A 25,663-nucleotide genomic window follows, 5' to 3' on the forward strand; every position below is an offset into this window, starting at 1 on the left:
CTTTGGTGAGTTGCTGCACATTTACCATATGCCCTTCATGTGGTACCCACTGCTGCCACTGTGTGCCAATGGTGGAGGATTGACCGGTTCAGTTGGCGGAATGGCTGCCGATCAAATGGGTTACTTTGTCCTGGATTCCGTCGAGCTTCTTGGAGCTGTACTCGGGTAAATGAAGGGTGTTCCGTACTCCTGACTTGTGCCTGCTAAATGGTTGACTGGCTCTGGGAATCAGGAGCTGAGTGACTCGCCTGCTGTTGTAACTACTGTATTTATGTAGCTGGTATAGTCTCTGGGCACTGGTGACCCCCATGATATTGATGGTAGAGAATGTCATGGTGGTAATAATGTTGAATGTCAGGGGAAGGTCAATACGCTGCCTCTTGTTGGCCAGTGTCATTGTCTGGCCTTGAATGCCCCTTATCAACCCAGACCTGAATGTTGTTCAGGTCCTGCTGCATGTGAGGACAGACTACCTCCGTATCCAAGGAACACAATAGTGCAATCATCAGTAAATTAGACTGCTGTGACCCGAGAGAGAATTTCCTGGGAGTGATCGGTATCGACACTGGATGGGAAGAAGAGCTGTTATTCTCGGCCTCACTCGCTCGAGGACAAGTGCTGTTGGCAATGCTCCACTGTGTGACCGCAGTGTGTCAGGGTCGCAGGGTGGAAATATCACAGCTAGTCACCTCAACCGTTGCCACGCCTTCGAGTTGTTATTTTCAGAGCAGCGTCACTCCCATGTCGTGGCATTTGCCCATCTCTTTGTGAAGACGCAAATGTCAGATGGGATTCTGGGGAGGGTGGGGATTAACAGAAAAGAGAGAACACTTGTAACCTTGCTGCAGAAAATAAATGAGACAAATTCTTTGCTTGTGTACATTAACCAAGTGTCTTAACTGTGCTTGCAGCCCGTTCTAATCTTGGAAAGACTCATGCCGAAAATATGATTATTCATTAAACGTTGGCAGCATGTCCTGGTAATTATTCACGTGCTGAGACAGCTTGTGGCAACGGTGGCCTCGAATGATCAGAAATCTGCACAACCCCACAGCTGAGTCACTGTGGCCAACAGAAATAACAAAAGCAGGACTTGTCAGTTTTGCAACAGACTTTGGCGGTTAGGAGGTGCCAGGGGCTCCTTTCGCTCGCTACGTAGATTTCAGTTAGGAGTCCGGTCCTCGTGGAGTGTAAATGTTTTCTGTTCGTATCAGTGTCTCTTCTCTCCCCCCCCCCCCCCCCCCCCCCCCCAACGCACATGCGCACTCACACGGGGGTGGGGCTGGGGGCTGGGTGCAGCACAATGGTGTTGTCACCTGCAAAGACTCCGGGTAAATGGTGGACTGGCTTTGGGAATCCGGAGCCGAGCCACTTGCATGCTGTTGTAGCTACTGTATTTATGTAGCTGGGGACCCAGGTTCAAATCCCACCACGCCAGATGGTGGAGTTTTAATTGAATAAAAATCTGGAGTTGAAAGCCTAACAATGACCATGAAATGATTGTTGTAAAAATGAATCCAATTCGGGGTCTACTCTATTCCAGTTACTCCCGCCCACCAGCCCCCACAATGTGGACATACAAAATAGGGGCAGAAGTCGGGCAGCACGGTAGCATGGTGGTTAGCATAAATGCTTCACAGCTCCAGGGTCCCAGGTTCGGTTCCTGGCTGGGTCACTGTCTGTGTGGAGTCTGCACGTCCTCCCCGTGTGTGCGTGGGTTTCCTCCGGGTGCTCCGGTTTCCTCCCACAGTCCAAAGATGTGCGGGTTAGGTGGATTGGCCATGCTAAATTGCCTGTAGTGTCCTTAAAAGTAAGGTTGGGGGGGGGGGGGGGGGGGTGGTGGTTGTTGGGTTACGGGTATAGCGTGGGTTTGAGTAGGGTGATCATTGTTCGGCACAACATCGAGGGCCGAAGGGCCTGTTCTGTGCTGTACTGTTCTATGTTCTAAGGTGGCCATTTTCCCCTCGTCTGCTCCGCCATTTGATAAGATCATGGCTAATCTGTTTTGTGTTTCAAGTTTGATATTCCCATATTCCCCTGATAACGTGTGGATTCCCTCACCGCCGTAAAAATATTCCAGGACCCTGTTTCCACCCCCTCCTGAGGCGGAGGTTCAAAGTCCGCAACCCTCTGAGAAAGAATTTCTCCATCTGTGCCCTAAAAGAGCGGCACCCTTAAATGCTAAAACAGTGACCCCTTAAATTTTAAAACTATGACCCCCCTTAGTTCTGGGCTCGCCCACAAGAGGGAATATCCTTTCCACATCCACCTTGTCTCTACCATTCAGGGCCTTTTATACTGAATCAAGTCACCTCTCACCCTTCTAAACTCCAGCAGAAATGAGCCCCAGTCAGTCTAACCTTTCCTCGGGCAACCCGCTCATTCCAGGTATCGATCTGGAAAGGCGCCCCTGAACCATGCCCAATGGATCTGCCGCCTCCCTTAAAATAGGAGGCCACACCCCTGCACAATATTTGAGTTGGGGTCTCACAGATGCCCTGTGTAACTGAATGGTAACATCCTTCTTGCTTTGCTGTTCAATTCCTCTGGTAATGGAGAACACTCCATTCGCCGCCTCAATTATTTACTCCACCTCTATACTATTTATGACTCGTGCAGTAGGACACCTCGATCCCTCTGCACCGGGCAATTCTGCAGCCGTTCCCGTTTTAGGAATGCTTTGCTTTTGTGTTCTTCGTACAGAAGTGAACGACTTCACATTGTCCCACATTATACTCCCACTCGCCTCCCAACCTTCCTATCTCCGCCTGCAGCCTCCTTGTGTCCTCCTCCCAACATATCTTCCTCGCTATCTTTGTGCCGTCTGTAAATTTAGCTCTCTTTATCCAAGTCATTGATATAATTTGTGAAAAGTTGAGGCCCCAGCCCAGGTCTCCTGTGAGACTGAGCACGTCACATTCTGAAAAGGGCCCACTGGTGCGCGCTGTTTGCTGTCAGCCAGCCAGACTTCTATCTGCGCTAATATGTTCACCCAACATCGTGAGCTTTTATTTAGCACAACAACCTTTGATGTGGCATCTTATCAAATGCCTTCTGGAATCTTCAGCATGTCTATAGGCTGCCCCCTATCCATAGTGCATGTTACTCCTTCAGAGAACTCCCAATAAATACGTTACGCCCGATTTTCCCTTTCATGTGACCATTCTTCACAATCATCTTAAATGTTGCGTGGCCGACTGTAGCCTCAATGATTGATTCTAATTCCTTCCCCACGGCAAAAGTCAAGCTAACTGGCCTATAGTTCCCTCTTTTCTACCTTCCTCCCTTGTTAAATAGAGGGGCCCATTCTAATGGAGACTTTCCAGAATCAAGTGAACCTTGGAAAATTAGCACCCAACAGATCTAACTCATTGGTCACCTCTTCAAAGGCCCTGTGGTGAAATCCATCAAGGCTGACGTGAGCTCACACCTCCTGATTTACACCGACCACTGGATAGTTTATTGTACCCAGAAGCAAACATCTGTTAATTTCATCTGCCATTTCCTTATTATCTACTACCCTGTATTAACTTCCCATTGTCACTGTCTAGAGAACCAACACTCGCTTCACATTTTTTCCTTTTTAAATACCCACAGAAACTCTTAGAGCTATCCATTTTTGATTTCGAGATAGCCTTCTCTCGTACTCCTTCCCCGGGTGAAGCTGTTAGTCATTTTCTTTCGTTCTTTATATTCATGTTTTTAAAATATTCTTATTAACAAATTTTTCAATATGTCACCTTTACATCCATATACGTACAATAGTTTACAATATTTCAGCCAAACCCCTATGTTTCCACCCCCCCCCCCCCCCCCCCCCCCCCCCCCCTCTCCTTGGGCTACTAACGATGCGGAGGTAAGGGCATCCGCCTTCGTCCCTGTCTGTAACTCCGCTGAATCGGAGCCCCCAAAATTAGCCACCATGGGGCATGGGTCCAAATCAAGCCCAAGAATTGCCGACACGGTGCTGAAGGAGGAGACCCAGACGAGCATGCGTGTCTGATGCACCGGGCCCCTAGAGCACCACTCTACATCTGAGAAAAACCCACTCATTCGAGTCAAATGTGCTCTTTGCATCACCTTAAATCAAATCCGGCTGAGCCGAGCGCACAAGGAGGTAGAGTTGACACTATATAGAGCCTCAATCCCCAAGCCCCCAAACTCCTAGCCTAACCCATTCTCCCATTACTTTTTATCACGTCCAAAGGCACCTGCGTCAACTGCAGCCGACAATAAATCACCGACACCCTCCCCTCACCTATATCAACCGCCAAGAGAAGTCCCCATCAGCGGCGGGGGCGGGGGAGCAAAAGGGAAGGATATGCCCCTGTGTAAAATGTTTCGCACCTCATGGTACCAGAACTGGTTAACTCTTGGAAGTTTGTACTTCTCCAGCCACTCCTCACAATGTAGTGAACCTTCCATCTACAAACAAATCCCCAAACCGTTCTAGCTCCTCCTCCTCTCCAAGCCCCAAAGGACGAGTCCAGAACCGTTGGCACTAAGCCAACACCCTGCTTAAAATGCCGCCTAAACAGCCCCTGAATTCTCATGGTAGCCACCAGCGCTGGGTTGGCAGTCCATTTCATCGGGGGAAACGGAAGGGGAACCGTGACCAATGCTCACAAACTGGTGCCCTGACCGTCGTCCCTCCATCCGTCCCCTATTCCACCCCCGCACCTTTCCAATGTTCGCCGCCCCGTGGTAGTATAACAAGTTGGGTAGAGCTAGGCCCCCCTGACTGCCTGTCAACCTACAGACCCATGGAGTCCTCCCCGTCCAAATAACAGAGCATCTTATTGATTCTCGAAAAGAAAGATTTTGGTCGGAAAACTGGAAGCACTGAAACAAGAATAGAAATCTTGGGAGGATGTTCATTTTGACCGACTGAATCCTCCCCCACCAAAGTCAGCGGGAGGCTATCCCGCTCCTTTGGGTCAACCTTCACCAAAGTCAGCGGGAGGGTATCCCGCTCCTTTGGGTCAACCTTCACCAAAGTCAGCGGGAGGCTATCCCGCTCCTTTGGGTCAACCTTCACCAAAGTCAGCGGGAGGGTATCCCGCTCCTTTGGGTCAACCTTCACCAAAGTCAGCGGGAGGGTATCCCGCTCCTTTGGGTCAACCTTCACCAAAGTCAGCGGGAGGCTATCCCGCTCCTTTAGGTCAACCTTCACCCAATTCTTGTTTTCCCCATTTCAGGGGCAGTTTAGCGTGGCCAATCCACCGACCCTGCACATCTACTTATTGTGGGGGTGAGACCCACGCAGAGACGGGGAGAATGTGCAAACTTCACACGGACAGTCACCCGGGGCCAGGATCGAACCCGGGTCCTCGGCGCCGTGAGGCAGCAGCGCTAACCACTGCGTCGTAATAATCTTTATTATTGTCACAAGTAGGCTTACATTAACACTGCAACAGCACGTCTTTCGGGACTTGTGGGAGGAAACCGGAGCACCCGGAGGAAACCCACGCAGACACAGGGAGAACCTGCAGACTCCACACAGACAGTGACCTATGCGGGAATCGAACCCGGGTCCCTGGCACTGTGAAGCAACAATGCTACCCACTGCGCTACCGTTCCGCCATTAGTGAACCAGACGGGTTATTGCGTCAATTGACAATAGCTTCATGGTCACTATTAGTCACAATTTTTCATTGGATTCAAATTTTACCATCTGCCGTGATGGGGATTCGAACCGGAGTGCCCACCCTGGCTCCCTGGATCAAAAGCAAATCGCTGCGGAAGCTGGAAACGGGAGATAAAAAGCTGGAAAATCCTCGCAGGCCTGGCAGCATCTGTGGAGAGAGTAGCAGAGTTATCGTTTCGAGCTGAAGAAGTCATGGAGACCGGAAACGCTAACTCTGTTTCTCCCTTCACAGATGCTGCTGAACTTCCCCAGCATTTTCTGTTTGTGTATCCACTGACAGTAGCACTGCAGAACTCACTCGGAATTTTTGAAAGGAAGGTAAACACTGAAATGGATTTTGGTCCACAGTCGTGTTTGTCCTTGTACAACTAATGTGTACCGCTGGAAAAATGCAATCTGAATGAACTATGATTTGTTTAAACATGGTGCCCATAGAAAAGCCACCGAGCGCACATCACCAGGCAGCTATATGGGCTCTCTGATGGTTTGATGCACCTAACCCTGGGACATTCCAAGTCAGACAGTTCAGTTACTGGCTGTTTATTGGACTGCGATTACCTCACGCCTAAAATGAATACCGAGTCATTTTGAAGGTTCTGTTGATGGAGTAAGCGACGGGATATCGGACACTGACAGTAGTTGGCACAAGATGAGGTGTTTTCAGTTGTCAGTTACTGGTGGTTATTTTCGGGTGGCTACACGTTTCCTCTGCCTTCTGCTCTAGTCGGACCGTTGTCGTTAAGTACTTTTGAAACCGGAAGTCTGTTTTTTCTCTACTTCTGGGAACCAGGGTGTTAAAAAGTCGAGCTGCATTTACTCGCAACTCATTATTGGAAATCTGTTGCCTTGTGCTTCCTGAGCTGTCAGTAATATTAAACAAATAAACCGGTGTGAATTTGTCCTCTTCAGTTTTGCTGCTAACGTTTTCCATTGGGGTTTAATAGCAGGAGCGCGGATCCTTCGGGATACTTTGGGGCGCAGGCACGTTGAGCTGTGATCTGTCCCTCACTCTGCTTCTGTTCTTATTCTCTGCTTTTTCGGTAGTGGAGCGGAGATTAACTTTAATCCCATTCATGTGTATGGCTTTGAAATGGAATTGCTCGACTAAGCCAGCTTCCGGGTGTAGTGGGGTTAGAGTGGTACAGGCAAGGGCCGATTAACGCACGATTTGGGACCCCATGCTCTGTTCTCGAGAGACAGCCAAATCTTGTACATTTGCAAATATAGGGCGGCGCAGTGGTTAGCACTGCAGTCTCACGGCGCCGAGGTCCCAGGTTTGATCCCGGCTCTGGGTCACTGTCCGTGTGGAGTTTGTACAGTCTCCCCGCCAGTTCATTTGGACTTGCCACAAAGAATTGATAGAATGGACAGCCACCTGACATATTGCGTAGAATGGCCATGACTCTGTACTGTCTCTCTTTTCTGCCTGGGCTGCCAAAATAGTAGGGGTTCGTTCAGAAATCCTCGCAAGTCGCATGTCTGTTTGTCAATGACAAGTTGGCTACAGTATATCTCACCACTGCTTCCATCTGTGAGATCCCAGAGACGTGACAACAGGCGCTATGTCAGGTCAACCGAATAAAAACCAGCTCCAGACTATTCTCATTAATATGAAACGTCGGCACGATAGAATCATGGTGGAGGTTTCAACAGTGAAGAAGGCTCGTCAGCTGGTTCTCCCTCCCCTGTTACCGCTCGCTCTTCTACCTGTTCTTTGCCTGCACATTTTAATACTCTTCTTTCTGCCACACTCTTATTCCATATGGAGGGAGAGCAAATGCAAAGGGAGATGAGGTGCTAATTGAAGAAAGAGAGAAGGGAGGTGTGACTGGGGGTAGGGACGAAAGTGCAAAGGGACGTGAACGCGTGGAGAAGGATTTTGATTTGACGTTTTGGAGGACCCAATGTAGGCGACCAAGGCACGAGCTGCTGAGTAAATTGGTAGGGGATAGGATGCGGCCTAGTGTTGAGGTGACGAATGTAGGGCTTCGGGGAAATCGAGGTGGGAGAGGCAAGTTAGCAGCAGGAGAATCTTTGTGAAGAGGGATGCTTTGGACCCAGGTCTGAAATTGTGAGGGGTATTATTCAGTATGAGTGAATGGCCAGGGAGGAGCCGGGGAAGAGAGTTTACAGTGATGTTCCACTGAAGGAATTTGCCCGTTATCCAAAAACCTCATGTCAGATTACATGTCAGACAAGTGGGTTTAGTTTGTAAAAGTTAGTTCAATGGTGTGTTTGGTCAGTCAGTGTTTAAAGCTTTTGTGTTTCTGATTGCGGAGTTGAATAATGACTCACCAGGGTAGCAGTTGATATTTTGGTTCGGATTTGTAATTAGCTGCTTCATTCATTCAAATCTGTGTTGAACCCCTTCCTTTCATACAGACGTGGTTCCATCATCGATGCAGCGGTGCTTTGCCGAGCAGTTTCTGAAGCATGTACCTCACTTTAAGCTGCAGTACGTTTAGTTTGCAGGGGCTGTGCGGGAAGCTGACTGTTAAAATTATCCCAGTATATCATCTTCAGCTTATTTGAGAAAGAAATCTCCAGCAGCAAGTTTCTGGAATTTATTTTCAGCCGTATAGTGTCACTTGCAAAAAAAAAAAAATGCTTAAACCGTGATGACTTAGACCTGCTATGATGTGGAGATGCCGGCGTTGGACTGGGGGTGAGCACAGTAATTCACCTGAGGAAGGAGCAGTGCTCCGAAAGCTAGTGTTTTAAACAAACATGTGGGACTTTAACCTGGTGTTTGTCAGACTTCTTACTGTTAAACCTGCTGGTGACAGCGTCGGTACTGACCACACGCTCAGTTTGTGCTGGGAACTTCCATGGGATTTTCAGCCTAGTTGAGGAATCGCGGACAGTTTGATGGAAAAATCTGCCTGAGAATCTGAAGCCTAAATTTCTTGTGCAGGGGAGGAATGCGCAGTCCTTCTGGGGAGCTTAATGAATCAAATCAAACATATTCCTTTCAATCAGGCCATGTGTTAAACCGTGTGTGCCTGTGGTTTAACTCCGTGTTCTTCAAACTTACTCTCCGGGGACCCATTTTTACCAACTGTCCGCCCTTCGCGACCCAGGCCGGCCGACCTTCGCGACCCAGGCCGGCCGACCTTTGCGACCCAGGCCGGCCGACCTTCGCGACCCAGGCCGGCCGACCTTCGCGACCCAGGCCGGCCGACCTTCGCGACCCAGGCCGGCCGACCTTCGCGACCCAGGCCGGCCGACCTTCGCGACCCAGGCCGGCCGACCTTCGCGACCCAGGCCGGCCGACCTTCGCGACCCAGGCCGGCCGACCTTCGCGACCCAGGCCGGCCGACCTTCGCGACCCAGGCCGGCCGCTCTTCGCGACCCACGCCGGCCGACCTTCGCGACCCACGCCGGCCGACCTTCGCGACCCACGCCGGCCGCCCTTCGCGGCCCACGCCGGCCACCCTTCGCGGCCCACGCCGGCCGCCCTTCGCGACCCACGCCGGCCGCCCTTCGCGACCCACGCCGGCCGCCCTTCGCGACCCACGCCGGCCGCCCTTCGCGACCCACGCCGGCCGCCCTTCGCGACCCACGCCGGCCGACCTTCGCGACCCACGCCGGCCGACCTTCGCGACCCACGCCGGCCGACCTTCGCAACCCACGCCGGCCGACATGCATGGCCAACCAGTTTCTCATACCTTGTTTGCTGCTGACAAAAATGGAGGAAATGGTTTTGGGTCCCTTTGACCCTCGTACACGCTCCTCCAATGGAACCTGTTGGATGAAGGTGAAGCTTTCCGGTGTCGGAAAGTCTGGAGTCTCCATCTGTCCAAAGTTCTGCATTTTTTTTCCTGTAAAATTTTATCAAATAAACTTCCCCTAACTTGTAAAAAAAAATGAATAAAATAAATGAAAATAGTAAAAGTTAAATGAATAAACCCCCACCCCCCCCAAACTTAAGTTGCGACCGTTAAAATAAAAGTGGCCGCACTGCGCATGCTTGCCCGATCATCGGCGTGCACACGCTTAGTTTTGTGGGAGCTCAGAAGGCTTGTTCTAAACAAGGCTCCGTTTATAGCTGAGGCTCTGATCGAACTGGAGTGATTTAGAAAGCAGAATAAAAGCGTGCGCAAACTGCAGATCAAAAGCATACTACAGTATCTGACGGTGACTTGGAGCAGAACTATCTTTTAAACAGATAGTCAAATAAGAAGCAGGGCTCAATTTTCTTTTCTTCTCCGAGCTATGTACGGTGCCTGTCCTTATTTTAAATTACATCCTGTTGGGCATTGCATATAATAATTCCAGGCAATGGATTGGTTTTATTTTTTTGTTCTGTAAGTGTGCATGAGACACCTGAGGTGTTCCAATGCATCAGTGGCGCTGTATAAATTGTGTCTCTCATCGCCATTCATTTTCTGTTGGGATGGGTAACAACAAGGTTTTGCGTCTGAGCAGAGGAGAGGCTTTTCTCCAGCAGCTGGAGACTGTTCAATGCTGCCACTTTTGAGTGGAAAGAGCACGCGGGGCTGGCCTGGTACAGGTGGCCCTGTGAGGGGAGGGTTAGCAGCCTTTTGTTGCCCCGGCTGAACTGCTGCTGCGGCTGGTGCTGCCAACACACCTTTGAGTGACAGCATTGTTAATCAAACAGGTGTTAGACAGTCACGAGGCCTCGGGTTTTATATCAGTTCAGCAAAACCCACGGATGAAGGATCTGCTGATTTTTACTGATTGTGGCACTGAAATTGCCGTAACGGTGAGACTGTGAATTTGCGGCTAAAATTCTGTTGTGTTTTCGACACTCGAATAGCTCCCTTGACGGCCCAGCGATTAAGCGCGATAATGAAGATATTTGCCCTCTGCCGTTACTTTCATTGTTCCCGTTTGATGCAATCTGCAGGTATGCAGCCAGCACAAGAGAAACAAGCAACGCAGAGGCTTCAGGACACTGTTAACTGCAGTCCCACCAGAAGGCGACCTCCACCAGAGACCGCAACTTCAGCAGGCAAGTCCCCAATTCCCATTTCTCTAGTCTCGCGTTTTCCTTTCTCACACCCCCCCCCGGGAAGCTGACAGAATGCCAGGAGCGTCAGTCTTTGTCGATTTGTCCTCAGCCCCATCATGGCTGCCGCTGTTTACCCCGGGACTGGACAAATCCGCTGCTTTGCTGCAACTCCTAAACCGTTCGGTTGTGAGGTTTTTATTTGTTGTCGTTGTTGATATTTACGGGACGTGGGTGTCACTGACGTTTATTGCCCATTCCTGATTGTCCGCCCACCACCTCGAGAACTGCCCGGCCCACGCCAGAGGGTAGTTGAAGAGTCCACCGCATGTCTCTTGGTCTCGTCTTCATTTCGCACCCGCATCTGAGCAGTTGCTGTACCCCCCTCCCCACCGCCCCCCCCTTCTGTTTGTCAGCCGGGATTCCAAACTAATGCTGTCAATTTTCACTTTTACTGAACCAAAATCAAAACGAGAACCGTGGCCCCTGAAGCTTGCTCCGCCAATCAGTACGGCCATGTACTTCTGCCGGCCCTCCGTTATCCTACCCACTGCCCATATCCCCGAGAGACCAGAGATCTGTCCACCTCGGCTTTCAGTCGAGTCGATAGTGGAGTATTCACAACCTTGTGGGCCAAAGAGGATTCAGAAATGCTTTAAGTGAAGTAATTTCTCCTCATCTCGGTCCTAAACAATGGGCCTCTTATCCCCAGACTGTGTGCCCCTGTGAACTAGATTTCCCCAGCAAGGAGAAACCGCTTGCAGCATCTGCCATGCCAAACTCTGCAGAATATTTCAACGAGGCCACCTCTCATTCTACTAACGGCTGAGAGAGTACAGGCCCAACCTACTCGGCCTCTCATCGGAGGACAAGCAAGCTACTCAGCTCATCCCAGTCACCCTCCGCGAGCTGCCTCCGACTCGAGTACACCCTGCCTTAAACATGGAGACTAGAAGACGGCGCACGGTACTCCAGGTGTGATCTCATTGAAAACCCATTTGACGTCGGCAAGACTTTTTCCCGTGTGCCCCGATTTTTTTTTTTTTTAAAAGGGCTTGAATCTTCTAAATGTTGATGCTGAGAGAGACTTGGCTGCATTTAATGCTGGCTGTACCTGCACGCTCACGTTCTGTTCTTTGTATGAATGCAGCCAAGTCTCTCTCAGCATCAACATTTAGAAGATTCAAGCCCTTTTAAAAAAAAAAATGAACTGCTCTTCCATTCTTAATACCAAAGTGAATAACCTCACAATAACCAATATTGCTCTCCATAGAACATAGAAACATGCAGCACAGAACAGGCCCTTCGGCCCAACTTATTGTGCCGAACTTTTGTCCTCGATTAAGAAAAAATTAATCTGCATCCCATCATTCTACCGTAATCCATGTACCTATCCAATAACCGCTTGAAGGTCCCTAATGTTTGCGACTCAACTACTACCACAGGCAGTGCATTCCATGCCCCCACTACTCTCTGGGTAAAGAACCTACCTCTGACATCCCCCCTATATCTTCCACCATTCACCTTAAATTTATGACCCCTTGTAAATGGTTTGTTCCACCCGGGGAAAAAGTCTCTGACTGTCTATCTATTCCCCTGATCATCTTATAAACCTCTATCAAGTCGCCCCTCATCCTTCTCTGTTCTAGGCCTAACACCCTCAACCTTTCCTCGTATGACCTACTCTCCATTCCAGGCAACATCCTGGTAAATCTCCTTTGCACCTTTTCCAAAGCTTCCACATCCTTCCTAAAATGAGGCGACCAGAACTGCACACAGTACTCCAAATGTGGCCTTACCAAGGTTTTGTACAGCTGCATCATCACCTCGCGGCTCTTACATTCAATCCCTCTGCTAATGAACGCTAGCAAACCATAGGCCTTCTTCACAGCTCTATCCACTTGAGCGGCAGCTTTCAAACATCTATGGACATAGACCCCAAGATCTTCTGCTCCTCCACATTGCCAAGAACCCTACCGTTAACCCTGTATTCCACATTCATATTTGTCCTTCCAAAATGGACAACCTCACACATTTCAGGGTTAAGCTCCATTTGCCACTTCTCAGCCCAGCTCTGCATCCTATCTATGTCTCTTTGCAGCCGACAAAAGCCCTCCTCACTATCCACAACTCCACCAATCTTCATATCGTCTGCAAGTTTACTGACCCACCCTTCAACTCCCTCATCCAAGTCATTAATGAAGATCACAAACAGCAGAGGATCCAGAACTGATCCCTGCGGTACGCCACTGGTAACTGGGCTCCAGGCTGAATATTTGCCATCCACCACCACACTCTGACTTCTATCGGTTAGCCAGTTCGTTATCCAACTGGCCAAATTTCCCACTATCCCATGCCTCCTTACTTTCTGCATAAGCCTACCATGGGGAACTTTATCAAATGCCTTACTAAAATCCATGTACACTACATCCACTGCTTTACCTTCATCCACATGCTTGGTCACCTCCTCAAAGTATTCAGTAAGACTTGTGAGGCAAGACCTACCCCTCACAAATTCGTGCTGACTATCCCTAATCAAGCAGTGTCTTTCCAGATGCTCAGAAATCCTATCCCTCCGTACCCTTTCCATTACTTTGCCTACCACCAAAGTTAGACTAACTGACCTGTAATTCCCAGGGTTATTCCCTTTTTTGAACAGGGGCACAAAATTCGCCCCCTTGATTGTCCATTCACTTGAAATGAATGAAAATCGCTTATTGTCACGAGTAGGCTTCAATGAAGTTACTGTGAAAAGCCCCTAGTCGCCACATTCCGGCGCCTGTCCGGGGAGGCTGGTACGGGAATCGAACCGTGCTGCTGGCCTGCTTGGTCTGCTTTAAAAGCCAGTGATTTAGCCTGGTGAGCTAAACCAGCCCCTTGTCCGTATATCTTTGAAGCCTCTCCACAGCTTGCATTCCCGCCTAGCTTTGTGTTGGCCGCCAACTTAGATACATCACTTGGGGCGGCATGGTAGCACAGTGGGTAGTACTGCTGCTTCACAGCTCCAGGTTCGATTCCCCGCTGGGTCACTGTCTGTGCGGAGTCTGCACGTCCTCCCCCTGTGTGCGTGGGTTTCCTCCGGGGGCTCCGGTTTCCTCCCACAGTCCAAAGATGTGCAGGTTAGGTGGATTGGCCGTGTTAAATTGCCCTTGGTGTCCAAAAAAGATTAGGTGGGGTCATGCGGAAAGGGTGGGGGTGCGGGCTTAATTAGGGTGCCCTTTCCAAGGGCCGGTGCAGACCTAATAGGCTGAATGCCTTCCTTCTGCACTGTAAATTCTATGATCATTCCTGGCCACTTCGTCTGGGTCATTAATATAGGTTGTAAATCGTTGATGCCCAAGCTCTGATTCTTGCAGAACGGGTTACTCGGATTCGGCTCGCATGCTGAATGGTGGGCTTGTGCAGAGTGAGGTTCTACCCCCTTCTCCTGATGGCTGCGGACGCTGTGCCCATGGAAGCCAAATGGAACGGTTGAGATGAAGCAACCGCACATTTGCAATTCCTAATTGTGAGCCATGGCTGAAGATCCGATCAGATTAGATGTATTGCTTCCACTGCCTGTCTGTCACATTAGTCAAATGTTTTATTTCTGGTTACATCATCTGGGGGTTTTTTGTCTGGGGAAAGGTACGTTGGTCCATTGGCACTTTCTCATCCCTTTGAGAGTCCCGGCAGGAACCCCAACAGAGACTTACTGTCGCTGATTAGTTGTCGCCTCACTGTCACTGTAACACCCCTGCCGTAACCTCTGGAGCTGAGCCACCGAACACATGAAGCTCCCCTGGCCATTGTATACTCTGCAGCACAAGCCCAGATAAGCAAGCTGGCGATATTGAATGTAACCCGGTTCGTAGGAGCCTCTGAATGACTGAACAAGCCTGGAAGTAAGTTTGCAGATGACACAAAGGTTGGTGGAATTGCAGATAGCGATGAGGACTGTCAGAGGATGCAGCGGGATTTAGATCGTTTGGAGACTTGGGCGGAGAGATGGCAGATGGGGTTTAAACTGGACAAATGTGAGGTAGTGCATTTTGGAAGGTCTAATACAGGTAGGGAATATACAGTGAATGGTAGAACCCTCAAGACTATTGACAGTCAGAGAGAGTCAGTACAGGTCCACAGGTCACTGAAAGGGGCAACACAGGTGGAGAAGGTAGTCAAGAAGGCATACGGCATGCTTGCCTTCATTGGCCGGGGCATTGAGTATAAGAATTGGCAAGTCATGTTGCAGCTGTATAGAACCTTAGATAGGCCACACTTGGAGTATAGTGTTCAATTCTGGTCGCCACACTCCCAGAAGGATGTGGAGGCTTTAGAGAAGGTGCAGAAGAGATTTACCAGGGTGTTGCCTGGGATGGAGGGCGTTAGCTATGAGGAGAGGTTGAATAAGCTTGGTTTGTTCTCACTGGAACGACGGAGGTTGAGGGGCCGACCTGATAGAGGTCTACAAAATTATGAAGGGGCATAGACAGAGTGGATAGTCAGAGGCTTTTTCCCAGGGTAGAGGGTCAATTACTCGGGGGCATAGGTTTAAGGTACGAGGGGCAAGGTTTAGAGGAGATATAGGAAGCAAGTTTTTTTACACAGAGAGTAGTGGGTGCCTGGAACTCGCTGCCGGAGGAGGTGGTGGAAGCAGGGACGATAGTGACGTTTAAGGGGCATCTTGACAAATACATGAATAGGATGGGAATAGAGGGATACGGACCCCGGAAGTGTAGGAGATTTTACTTTAGACGGGCAGCATGGCCGGCACAGGCTTGGAGGGCCGAAGGGCCTGTTCCTGTGCTGTACCTTTCTTTGTTCTTCGTTCTAAGCCACAAGAACCCAGCCCTCGCTCTTTATCGCCTGCTTATCTCTGACAACAAACTCGTAGTACCACAACCTTTCACGTGATGGTTCCCTCACTGTCATAGTAACCATATAATACACACTTCTCACTATTCTATAATCTGATAGTATGTATTTAGGATTCCCTCTTTGAAGGGAAAGCTATTCAAGAAAAAAACAAGCATCTTCCCTGCAGCTTGATCTAACGTGGTACAGCAGTTATCATGGGGGATTTTAATCTACCTGTCGATTGGTTTAACCAGGTCGGTCAAGGCAGCCTTGAGGAGGAGTTTATAGAATGTATCCGCGATAGTTTCCTAGAACAGTATGTAATGGAACCTACGAGGGGACAAGCGGTCCTAGATCTGGTCCTGTGTAATGAGACAGGATTGATTAATGATAGGGATCCTCTCGGAAGGAGCGATCAAAATATGGTGGAATTTAAAATACAGATGGAGGGTGAGAAAGTAAAATCAAACGCCAGTGTTTTGTGCTTAAACAAAGCAGATCACAATGGGATGAGAGAAGAGCTAGCTACGGTAGACTGGGAGCAAAGACTTTATGGTGAAACAGTTGAGGAACAGTGGAGAACCTTCCAAGCGATTTTTCACAGTGCTCAGCAAAGGTTTATACCAACAAAAAGGAAGGACGGTAGAAAGAGGGAAAATCGACCGTGGATATCTAAGGAAATAAGGCAGAGTATCAAATTGAAGGAAAAGCATACAAAGTTGCAAAGATTAGTGGGAGACTAGAGGACTGGGAAATCTTTAGGGGGCAACAGACAGCTACTAAAAAAGCTATAAAGAAGAGTAAGATAGATTATGAGAGTAAACTTGCTCAGAATATAATAACAGATAGTAAAAGTTTCTGCAAATATATAAAACAAAAAAGAGTGGCTCAGGTAACTATTGGTCCTTTAGAGGATGAGAAGGGAGATTTAATAATGGGAGATGAGGAAATGGCTGAAGAACTGAACAGGTTTTTTGGGTCGGTCTTCACAGTGGAAGACACAAGTAACATGCCAATGACTGATAGAAATGAGGCAATGACAGGTGAGGACCATGAGATGATTGTTATCACTAAGGAGGGAGTGATGGGCAAGCTAATGGGGCTAAAGATAGACAAGTCTCCTGGCCCTGATGGAATACATCCCAGAGTGCTAAAAGAGATGGCTATGGAAATTGCAAATGCACTAATGAAAATTTACCAAAATAGTAACTAGACTCTGGGGTGGCCCCGGCGGATTGGAAATTAGAAAACGTGACACCACTGTTTAAAAAAGGAGGTAGGCAGAAAGCGGGTAATTATAGGCCAGTGAGCTTAACTTTGGTAGTAGGGAAGATGCTGGAATCTATCATCAAGGAAGTAATTGTGAGGCATCTGGGTGGAAATTGTCCCATTGGGCAGACGCAGCATGGGTTCATAAAGGGCAGGTCGTGCCTAATTTAGTGGAATTCTTTTGAGGACATTACCAGTGCGGTAGATAACGGGGAGCCAATGGATGTGGTATATCTGGATTTCCAGAAAGCCTTTGACAAGGTGCCACACAAAAGGTTGCTACATAAGATAAAGATGCATGGCATTAAGGGTAAAGTAGTAGCATGAATAGAGGATTGGTTAATTAATTGAAAGCAAAGAGTGGGGATTAATGGGTGTTTCTCTGGTTGGCAATCAGTAGCTAGTGGTGTCCCTCAGGGATCAGTGTTGGGTCCACAATTGTTCACAATTTACATAGATGATTTGGAGTTGGGGACCAAGGGCAATGTGTCCAAGTTTGCAGACGACACTAAGATGAGTGGTAAAGCAGAAAGTGCAGAGGATACCGGAAGTCTGCAGAGGGATTTGGATAGGTTAAGTGAATGGAGTCTGGCAATGTTAACAAATGTGAGTTATCCATTTTGGTAGGAATAACAGCAAAAAGGATTATTATTTAAATGATAAAATATTAAAGCATGCCGCTGTGCAGAGATGATGTGGAGATGCCGGCGTTGGACTGGGGTGAGCACAGTAAGAAGTCTTACAACACCAGGTTAAAGTCCAACAGGTTTGTTTCAAACACGAGCTTTCGGAGCACGGCTCCTTCTTCCAGTGAATTCACCTGAAGAAGGAGCCGTGCTCCGAAAGCTCGTGTTTGAAACAAACCTGTTGGACTTTAACCTGGTGTTGTAAGACTTCTTACTGTGCTGTGCAGAGAGACCTGGGTGTGCCAGCGCATGAGTCGCAAAAAGTTGGTTTATAGGTACAACAGGTGATTAAGAAGGCAAATGGAATTTTGTCCTTCATTGCTAGAGGGATGGAGTTTAAGACTAGGGAGGTTATGCTGCAATTGTATAAAGTGTTAGTGAGGCCACACCTGGAGTATTGTGTTCAGTTTTGGTCTCCTTACTTGAGAAAGGACGTACTGGCTCTGGAGGGTGTGCAGAGGAGATTCACTAGGTTAATCCCAGAGCTGAAGGGGTTGGATTACGAGGAGAGGTTGAGTAGACTGGGACTGTACTCGTTGGAATTTAGAAGGATGAGGGGGGATCTTATAGAAACATATAAAATTATGAAGGGAATAGATAGGATCGATGCGGGCAGGTTGTTTCCACTGGCGGGTGAAAGCAGAACTAGGGTACCGGGATCAATTCCCGGCTTGGGTCACTGTCTGTGCGGAGTCTGCACGCTCTCCCTGTGTCTGCGTGGGTTTCCTCCGGGTGCTCCGATTTCCCGCCACAAGTCCCAAAAGACGTGCTGTTGGGTGAATTGGACATTCTGAATTCTCCCTCTGTGTACCCGAACAGGCGGCGGAATGTGGCGACTCGGGGATTTTCACAGTAACTTCATTGCAGTGTTAATGTGAGCCTACTTACAGTCCAAAGATGTGCAGGTTGGGTGGATTGGCCATGAAAAATTGTCCAAAATTCTATGATTAACCTAGGACAAAAGTTCGGCGCAACATCGTGGGCCGAAGGGCCTGTTCTGTGCTGTATTTCTCTATCTCTATCTCTACTTGTGACAATAAAGATTATTATTAATGGCTTGTGCCTGCACCTTTAGTTTCTATTCCTTGTATGAATAGCGCCAAATCTCTGAGCGTCAACATTTATAAGCTTTTTAAAAACTTTTTAAAAAATATTTCCCAATTAAGGGGCAATTTAGCGTGACCAATCCACCTACCCTGCATATCTTTGGGTTGTGGGGATGAGACCCACACAAACGGGGAGAATGTGCAAACTCCACACGGACAGCGACCCAGAGCCGTGATGGTACCCGGGTCCTCGGTGCCATGAGGCAACAGTGCTAACCACCGTGCCTTCCCTTTATTTAAAAAAAGGCATTCTTTACGACCCCATTCTAATTCATAATGTGTTCAAATTGTTCTAACAAAACTGCTGCTTTTATTGAATCGAAATGTCCCAGTTAAGTAGGTTCATAGTGGAGTGGTTCGTTTGGTGTGTGTCATAGGTGTCAGCTGGGGCTCTTCGCAATCGTCGCTAAATGCTAACTCGGGAATTAAAATTGATCAAGCGCTATAATCTGAGCAGTCTTGTGGCCATGCAGCGTTATTGGAGCAGGTCCTTCTACTCAACTCACATGCTGCCCGCCAAACCCGCCTTGAGGGGGGGGGTCTCAACTCTGCAACTGTTTCTCTCATTATTCCTCGTGACGTATTAATTTTAGCATTTTAAGATGGGAAACAAATCTGCATGCGATTCGATCCCCTTTGGATGATTTCCATAAGAACAGGGGACCTTTTCAAGAAATCAACTTTTTACAAAAATAAATTTAGAGTACCCAATTCATTTTTCCAATTCAGGGGCAATTTAGCGTGGCCAGTCCACCTACCCTGCACATCTTTGGGGTGTGGGGGTGAAACCCACGCAGACACGGGGGAGAATGTACAAACTCCACACGGACAGTGACCCAAAGCCGGGATCGAGCCTGGGACCTCGGCGCTGTGAGGCAGCAGTGCTAACCACTGTGCTGCCCAAGAAATCAACTTTAGCCTTCCTTAGCAGCAAGCCAGAGGTGTGGTAGTGAGCGGTGCAGAGTGAAATAGTCAGAGTTTGCCTCCCGGCCTGTGAGTTAGTTTACCTCGGGCAAGGCATCCGTGCGATGCTGGAGTTGTATCTCCCGTGAGAATGAGATTGGTGTTGCTGCTGTTCCTGCTGCCGATCGCAGTCCACTGTAAGGTGGTCCAGTTTCTCCTTCTGCAGTGCAGACCATTGTGCAGATAATATGGAGGTGGAACACTGATACAGATTTCCCTCTGAGACAATGCGTGTACTCGAACCAGTACCCTTTTCATACTGACACAATGGCTGTACATTTTGCAGCGTGTTCCAATGTTTTTATCTGCTATTCCCAGCATTTGCTGATCTTTCCCCATAAACTGAGAGCGGATGTTGTGGAGAACGCAACTCCCAAGGTTGGGTGGATGTTCCATGATCAGTGAGTGGGGGGGTGCCTGGGCGGAGTCCCCTTTCGGACGGGCAGTCAGACTAGTTGGGGCGAATGACCTCCTGCACTGTGGGGAGTCTATCAATGTTTTTTTTTAACACCTGCCCTTGTCCCCACCCCTGCTACCTAATCCGTGTTTCTGGGCTGTGCAGCAACTGGAGAGTTCCTGTGCCGGCCGTTAGATTACCGGCTGTCAAAGAAAGCTTCAAACGACTGCATATCTGAATAAATCACCTGCCGAAATAAACGGAATACTTGGAGCCCAACCACCATGCCTGCTTCCGATTTTATAATGTATACTTTCAGTCCGGTTTTGTTGGTTGAATCTGTGTTCTGCAGAGCGACTGTTGTTGCATAAACAGAGCTGGCATCAACATTTCACACGACTGGATCCCCACAAACGAAAGAGAGAAATGACCAGCTGAATTGTTTGAGTATAATGCTGGTTAATGGCTCCGAGTTGACCATGGGAGCTCGCTGTTGCTCCTCAAAGCGCGCCAATGGGATTTTTACAATCCACCGTGGCAGGCAGAGAGTGTCTTAATATAACACTTCATTTGAAAGGCAGCATCTCCGACAACGCTGCACTCCCCCAGTACCAGCGTTTTCCAATGTTCTCATCTCACATTCCCAGCATTTGCAGATCTTTCCCTACAAACTGTGAATGGATGTTGTGGAAAACGAGTGGGTGTGTGTGTGTGTGGGAGAGAGTGGGTGTGTGTGGGGGGGAGAGAGTGGGTGTGTGTGTGTGTGGGAGAGAGAGTGTGTGTGGGAGAGAGAGTGTGTGTGGGAGAGAGAGTGTGTGTGGGGGAGAGAGTGTGTGTGGGAGAGAGAGTGTGTGTGGGAGAGAGAGTGTGTGTGGGGGAGAGAGTGTGTGTGTGGGGGAGAGAGTGTGTGTGGGGGAGAGAGTGTGTGTGGGGGAGAGAGTGTGTGTGGGGGAGAGAGTGTGTGTGGGGGAGAGAGTGTGTGTGGGGGAGAGAGTGTGTGTGGGGGAGAGAGTGTGTGTGGGGGAGAGAGTGTGTGTGGGGGAGAGAGTGTGTGTGGGGGAGAGAGTGTGTGTGGGGGAGAGAGTGTGTGTGGGGGGAGAGAGTGTGTGTGGGGGAGAGAGTGTGTGTGGGGGAGAGAGTGTGTGTGGGGAGAGAGTGTGTGTGGGGGAGAGAGTGTGTGTGGGGGAGAGAGTGTGTGTGGGGGAGAGAGTGTGTGTGGGGGAGAGAGTGTGTGTGGGGGAGAGAGTGTGTGTGGGGGAGAGAGTGTGTGTGGGGGAGAGAGTGTGTGTGGGGGAGAGAGTGTGTGTGGGGGAGAGAGTGTGTGTGGGGGAGAGAGTGTGTGTGGGGGAGAGAGTGTGTGTGGGGAGAGAGTGTGTGTGGGGGAGAGAGTGTGTGTGGGGGAGAGAGTGTGTGTGTGTGGGAGAGAGTGTGTGTGTGGGGGAGAGTGTGTGTGTGTGGGGGAGAGTGTGTGTGTGTGGGGGAGAGTGTGTGTGTGTGGGGGAGAGTGTGTGTGTGTGGGGGAGAGTGTGTGTGTGTGGGAGAGAGTGTGTGTGTGTGGGGGAGAGTGTGTGTGTGTGGGAGAGAGTGTGTGTGTGTGGGAGTGTGTGATTGTGTGTGTGTGTGGGAGTGTGTGATTATGTGTGTGTGTGGGAGTGTGTGATTATGTGTGTGTGTGGGAGTGTGTGGGAGTGTGTGATTGTGTGTGTGAGTGTGTGATTGTGGGAGTGTGTGATTGGGAGTGTGTGATTGTGTGTGGGAGTGTGTGATTGTGTGTGTGTGGGAGTGTGTGATTGTGTGTGTGTGTGGGAGTGTGTGATTGTGTGTGTGTGTGGGAGTGTGTGATTGTATGTGTGTGGGAGTGTGTGTGTGATTGTGTGTGTGTGTGGGAGTGTGTGATTGTGTGTGTGTGGGAGTGTGTGATTGTGTGTGTGGGTGTGTGGGAGTGTGTGATTGTGTGTGTGAGTGTGTGATTGTGGGAGTGTGTGATTGGGAGTGTGTGATTGTGTGTGTGTGTGTGGGAGTGTGTGATTGTGTGTGTGTGTGGGAGTGTGTGATTGTGTGTGTGTGTGGGAGTGTGTGATTGTATGTGTGTGGGAGTGTGTGTGTGATTGTGTGTGTGATTGTGTGTGTGTGTGGGAGTGTGTGATTGTGTGTGTGTGGGAGTGTGTGATTGTGTGTGTGGGTGTGTGGGAGTGTGTGATTGTGTGTGTGAGTGTGTGATTGTGGGAGTGTGTGATTGTGGGAGTGTGTGATTGGGAGTGTGTGATTGGGAGTGTGTGATTGTATGTGTGTGGGAGTGTGTGTGAGATTGTGTGTGTGATTGTGTGTGTGTGTGGGAGTGTGTGATTGTGTGTGTGTGGGAGTGTGTGATTGTGTGTGTGGGTGTGTGGGAGTGTGTGATTGTGTGTGGGAGTGTGTGATTGTGGGAGTGTGTGATTGGGAGTGTGTGATTGTGTGTGTGTGTGTGGGAGTGTGTGATTGTGTGTGTGTGGGAGTGTGTGATTGTGTGTGTGTGTGGGAGTGTGTGATTGTATGTGTGTGGGAGTGTGTGTGTGATTGTGTGTGTGATTGTGCGTGTGTGTGGGAGTGTGTGATTGTGTGTGATTGTGTGTGTGGGAGTGTGTGATTGTGTGGGAGTGTGTGATTGTGTGTGTGTGTGGGAGTGTGTGATTGTGTGTGTGTGTGATTGTGTGTGTGTGTGGGAGTGTGTGATTGCGTGTGTGTGTGGGAGTGTGTGATTGCGTGTGTGTGTGGGAGTGTGTGATTGTGTGTGTGTGTGGGATTGTGTGTGTGTGTGATTGTGTGTGGGAGTGTGTGATTGTGTGTGTGTGTGTGGGAGTGTGTGATTGTGTGTGTGTGGGGGAGTGTGTGATTGTGTGTGTGTGGGGGAGTGTGTGATTGTGTGTGTGTGGGGGAGTGTGTGATTGTGTGTGTGTGTGGGAGTGTGTGATTGTGTGTGTGTGTGGGAGTGTGTGATTGTGTGTGTGTGTGATTGTGTGTGTGTGTGTGTGTGTGTGTGTGGCGAGGGAGGAGGACAGACAGTAAACCGGTTCCATGTCTATCTGCCTCTCCTCTTTAACGTGTATCCCCCCCCCCCCCCCATCTACATCAGTTGATGTTCCCCTTCCACTTGCCCCAATAGTTGGTGATTGAAATCACATCTAAGCAAACCGACTGGCGCATGTGCGGAACAGTGAAAGTACCTGGAAGGTTGCCTGAAATAAGTCAGTGTAAACCTGTGATTATCGTCGTGCCAGGTTAATAAACTGTAATTGGCTAATGATCACGTTTTCACTTACTCATTACTGAAGTGCCATCTGAGAAGTAAACATCCTTTGAGCTCGCAAACTCTTTTGCATCTTTTCCCGTAGGTCATATCCCCAGGGTTATTCTTTTAAGAAAGTACTTGCTGGCCTCCTGGATTGAGAGAATGAGTAGCCGGCTTGGCTTCTTGTTCCAGTATTCGTTTGGGTGGCCCCTTCCTGTGAATCCTCCCATTGGTGAGCGCTTCCCTAAATTGGCTCCGATGACTCTGGCCACCGGATGGCCAGCCATTTCCTGGCACCTGGGCCTGTGGGCCTGGTACTCCAACAAGAATCGGTGATGTGGGATGGAGAAGGACAGGTGAACAAAGTAGAGGCCTCCACGGGCCTGTAAAGCATGGAGTTGACCGTAATTTCAGGAATGAGTCTTTCACACACGCACGTGAATTCTTTCCCCCAAGGCTGGTGTCAGAATCTTCCCACCGGCGTCTTGGCACATAGGACGTTTAGTGACCAAAGATGCAATGCCGATAACACAAGGGAAGTCAGAGTAAAGCACTCGACGTTTGTAACACCATCCTACTCGCCACGTGATTAAACTTTCAGGGAATACGGCCGTCTTTACTGCAGTCCCCTTCAGAGAGGTGAAGGAAGAAGTTGGACTAATAATGGAGAGCAGGCTGGGAGCATGGTTGAAGAGTGGAGCATGCTGAAGGTTCCAGCGGTCTTACAAAGTACATCATCTTTGTTCTTGCTGTTAATATGTTGGCCTGTCGCATTCTACACTGCAGATCACACACTCGCACTGTACCTTGTCGGATTATTATTTCTCTCTCTTTCTCCCCACCCTTTTTCATTGGGTGTCTGCCTGTCACATGTTGGTGCCTCCGCTCCCCTCCCTCTGCGCGCATGTATGTTTTTCCATCGGTTCCCTGGCCCGCGTGTGTTGTGTGTGCACCTACGCGCGAGCACCCACTCTGCACTTTAAGAAGAAGGGTGAACAAGATGCAGCAGCCTGCTGAGCAATCAGGTTCTCATCTCTCAGTCGGTAGGTCATCAAAAGTTCACTCCCCCCCCCCCCCCCCCCCCCCCCCCCCCCCCCGGCTCCTTATTTGGGGTGAGATTTTGTTGGCTTTCGGGGGGGGGCGTACGCAATGGAAGAGTCAGCAGGAGTAGAGTGGTAAGTTTCAGTCTTTTGGGGAAGCAACATAAAGCTGCATTTGGAGATCAGTGAACACTTTGATGGTTTTGTCAAGTCTTTGCAATCTTGGCTATCACATCTCCTGATTTGGCGCATTTGTAGCAGCTGGATTGCTTAACCCAAGGGTAATGATGTGGAGGTCCAGGTGTCTTGAGTCTGCTGTCAGGCAGCAAGGCCGATCTGCACTTTTTGTTCCCAGCCCAGTCCTGCGGAACACATCCTGATTCCGAGGGTGATGAAGTGTTATTAAAACCTGGGTTAAGATGCGCAGACAGGGCAGCACGATGGCGCAGTGGGTTAGCGCTGCTGCCTCACGGCGCCGAGGTCCCAGGTTCAATCCCGGCTCTGGGTCACTGGAGTTTGCACATTCGCCCCGTGTCTGCGTGGGTTTCGCCCCACAACCCAAAGATGTGCAGGGTAGGTGGATTGGCCATGCTAAATTGCCCCTTAATTGGAAACAACATTAATTGGGTACACTAAATTTATTTTTAAAAAATGAAATGAAAATCGCTTATTGACACGAGTCGGCTTCAAATGCAGTTACTGTGAAAAGCCCCTAGTCGCCACATTCCGCCGCCTGTTCAGGGAGGCTGGTACGGGAATACACACAGACAATATCACTGCTAGAGCAGTCATTATGATGTCATAAAAGCAAGGTCATCATTGATTTGTAGGTGAAGTGTTCAAGCTAACAGAGCTCGATAACCATTTACTTGTTTGTAGATAACTATCAAATGGAATATTGTTTACGTTTGAAGGACCAATGGGTGCAAATGATTTTATATGGGGTATTGTGTTTGGTCCTGGCTAAACATGTCAAGAGGCTTCTTGTAAGAAGAGACAAAAGAATGTCTTATGCTTTGGGTGCAGATGATGTGGATAATGGGAGGAGCCAGGTCTGTCTGAAAAGTCAGTTGAGCCTCGAACTCTAATCTGAACAGAGGTGTTTCAGTTTGGTCCTGAAAGGTTCTCTCTCCAAAGACTCTGCACGGAGAAAAGCAAGTAGAACCCTGGTTGTTAACTTTATTCATGAGTGGTATTCGAAATATATCGGTTTGCTTAATTGGAATATAGTGGCAGGTTTATGAAATAAGTTACGGGTTTCTTTTTCATTTAAGAACTGTTAACTGTAAAGCTATTTGTTGCTGATGTGGTTAATTCCGTGTTTTAACATAAAAGACACCTATGGATGAGTGTCACCACTCCTGTGGAGGAGCATCATTTCTTCATAATTTTACAAATTGAAAATAGTTTTTTTGTTATACATTTAGAGTACCCAATTTATTTTTTCCAATGAAGGGGCAATTTAGCATGGCCAATCCA

The 25,663-nt window shown here is 49.0% G+C and overlaps 1 protein-coding gene across 1 annotated transcript in view; it reads left to right on the top strand.

Annotated features, from left to right (window-relative positions):
- The window catches only part of ash1l (ash1 (absent, small, or homeotic)-like (Drosophila)), a 248,737-nt gene that overhangs the window by 103,101 nt on the left and 119,973 nt on the right, over nucleotides 1-25,663 (top strand). The window contains exon 3 of the mRNA XM_038787101.1: nucleotides 10,518-10,622. Within this exon, the coding sequence (XP_038643029.1) occupies nucleotides 10,518-10,622 (105 nt within the window). The remainder of the gene's footprint in view (nucleotides 1-10,517; nucleotides 10,623-25,663) is intronic.

The sequence above is a fragment of the Scyliorhinus canicula genome, chromosome 30 (genome assembly GCF_902713615.1).
Source record: "Scyliorhinus canicula chromosome 30, sScyCan1.1, whole genome shotgun sequence".
Classification (NCBI taxonomy): domain Eukaryota; kingdom Metazoa; phylum Chordata; class Chondrichthyes; order Carcharhiniformes; family Scyliorhinidae; genus Scyliorhinus; species Scyliorhinus canicula.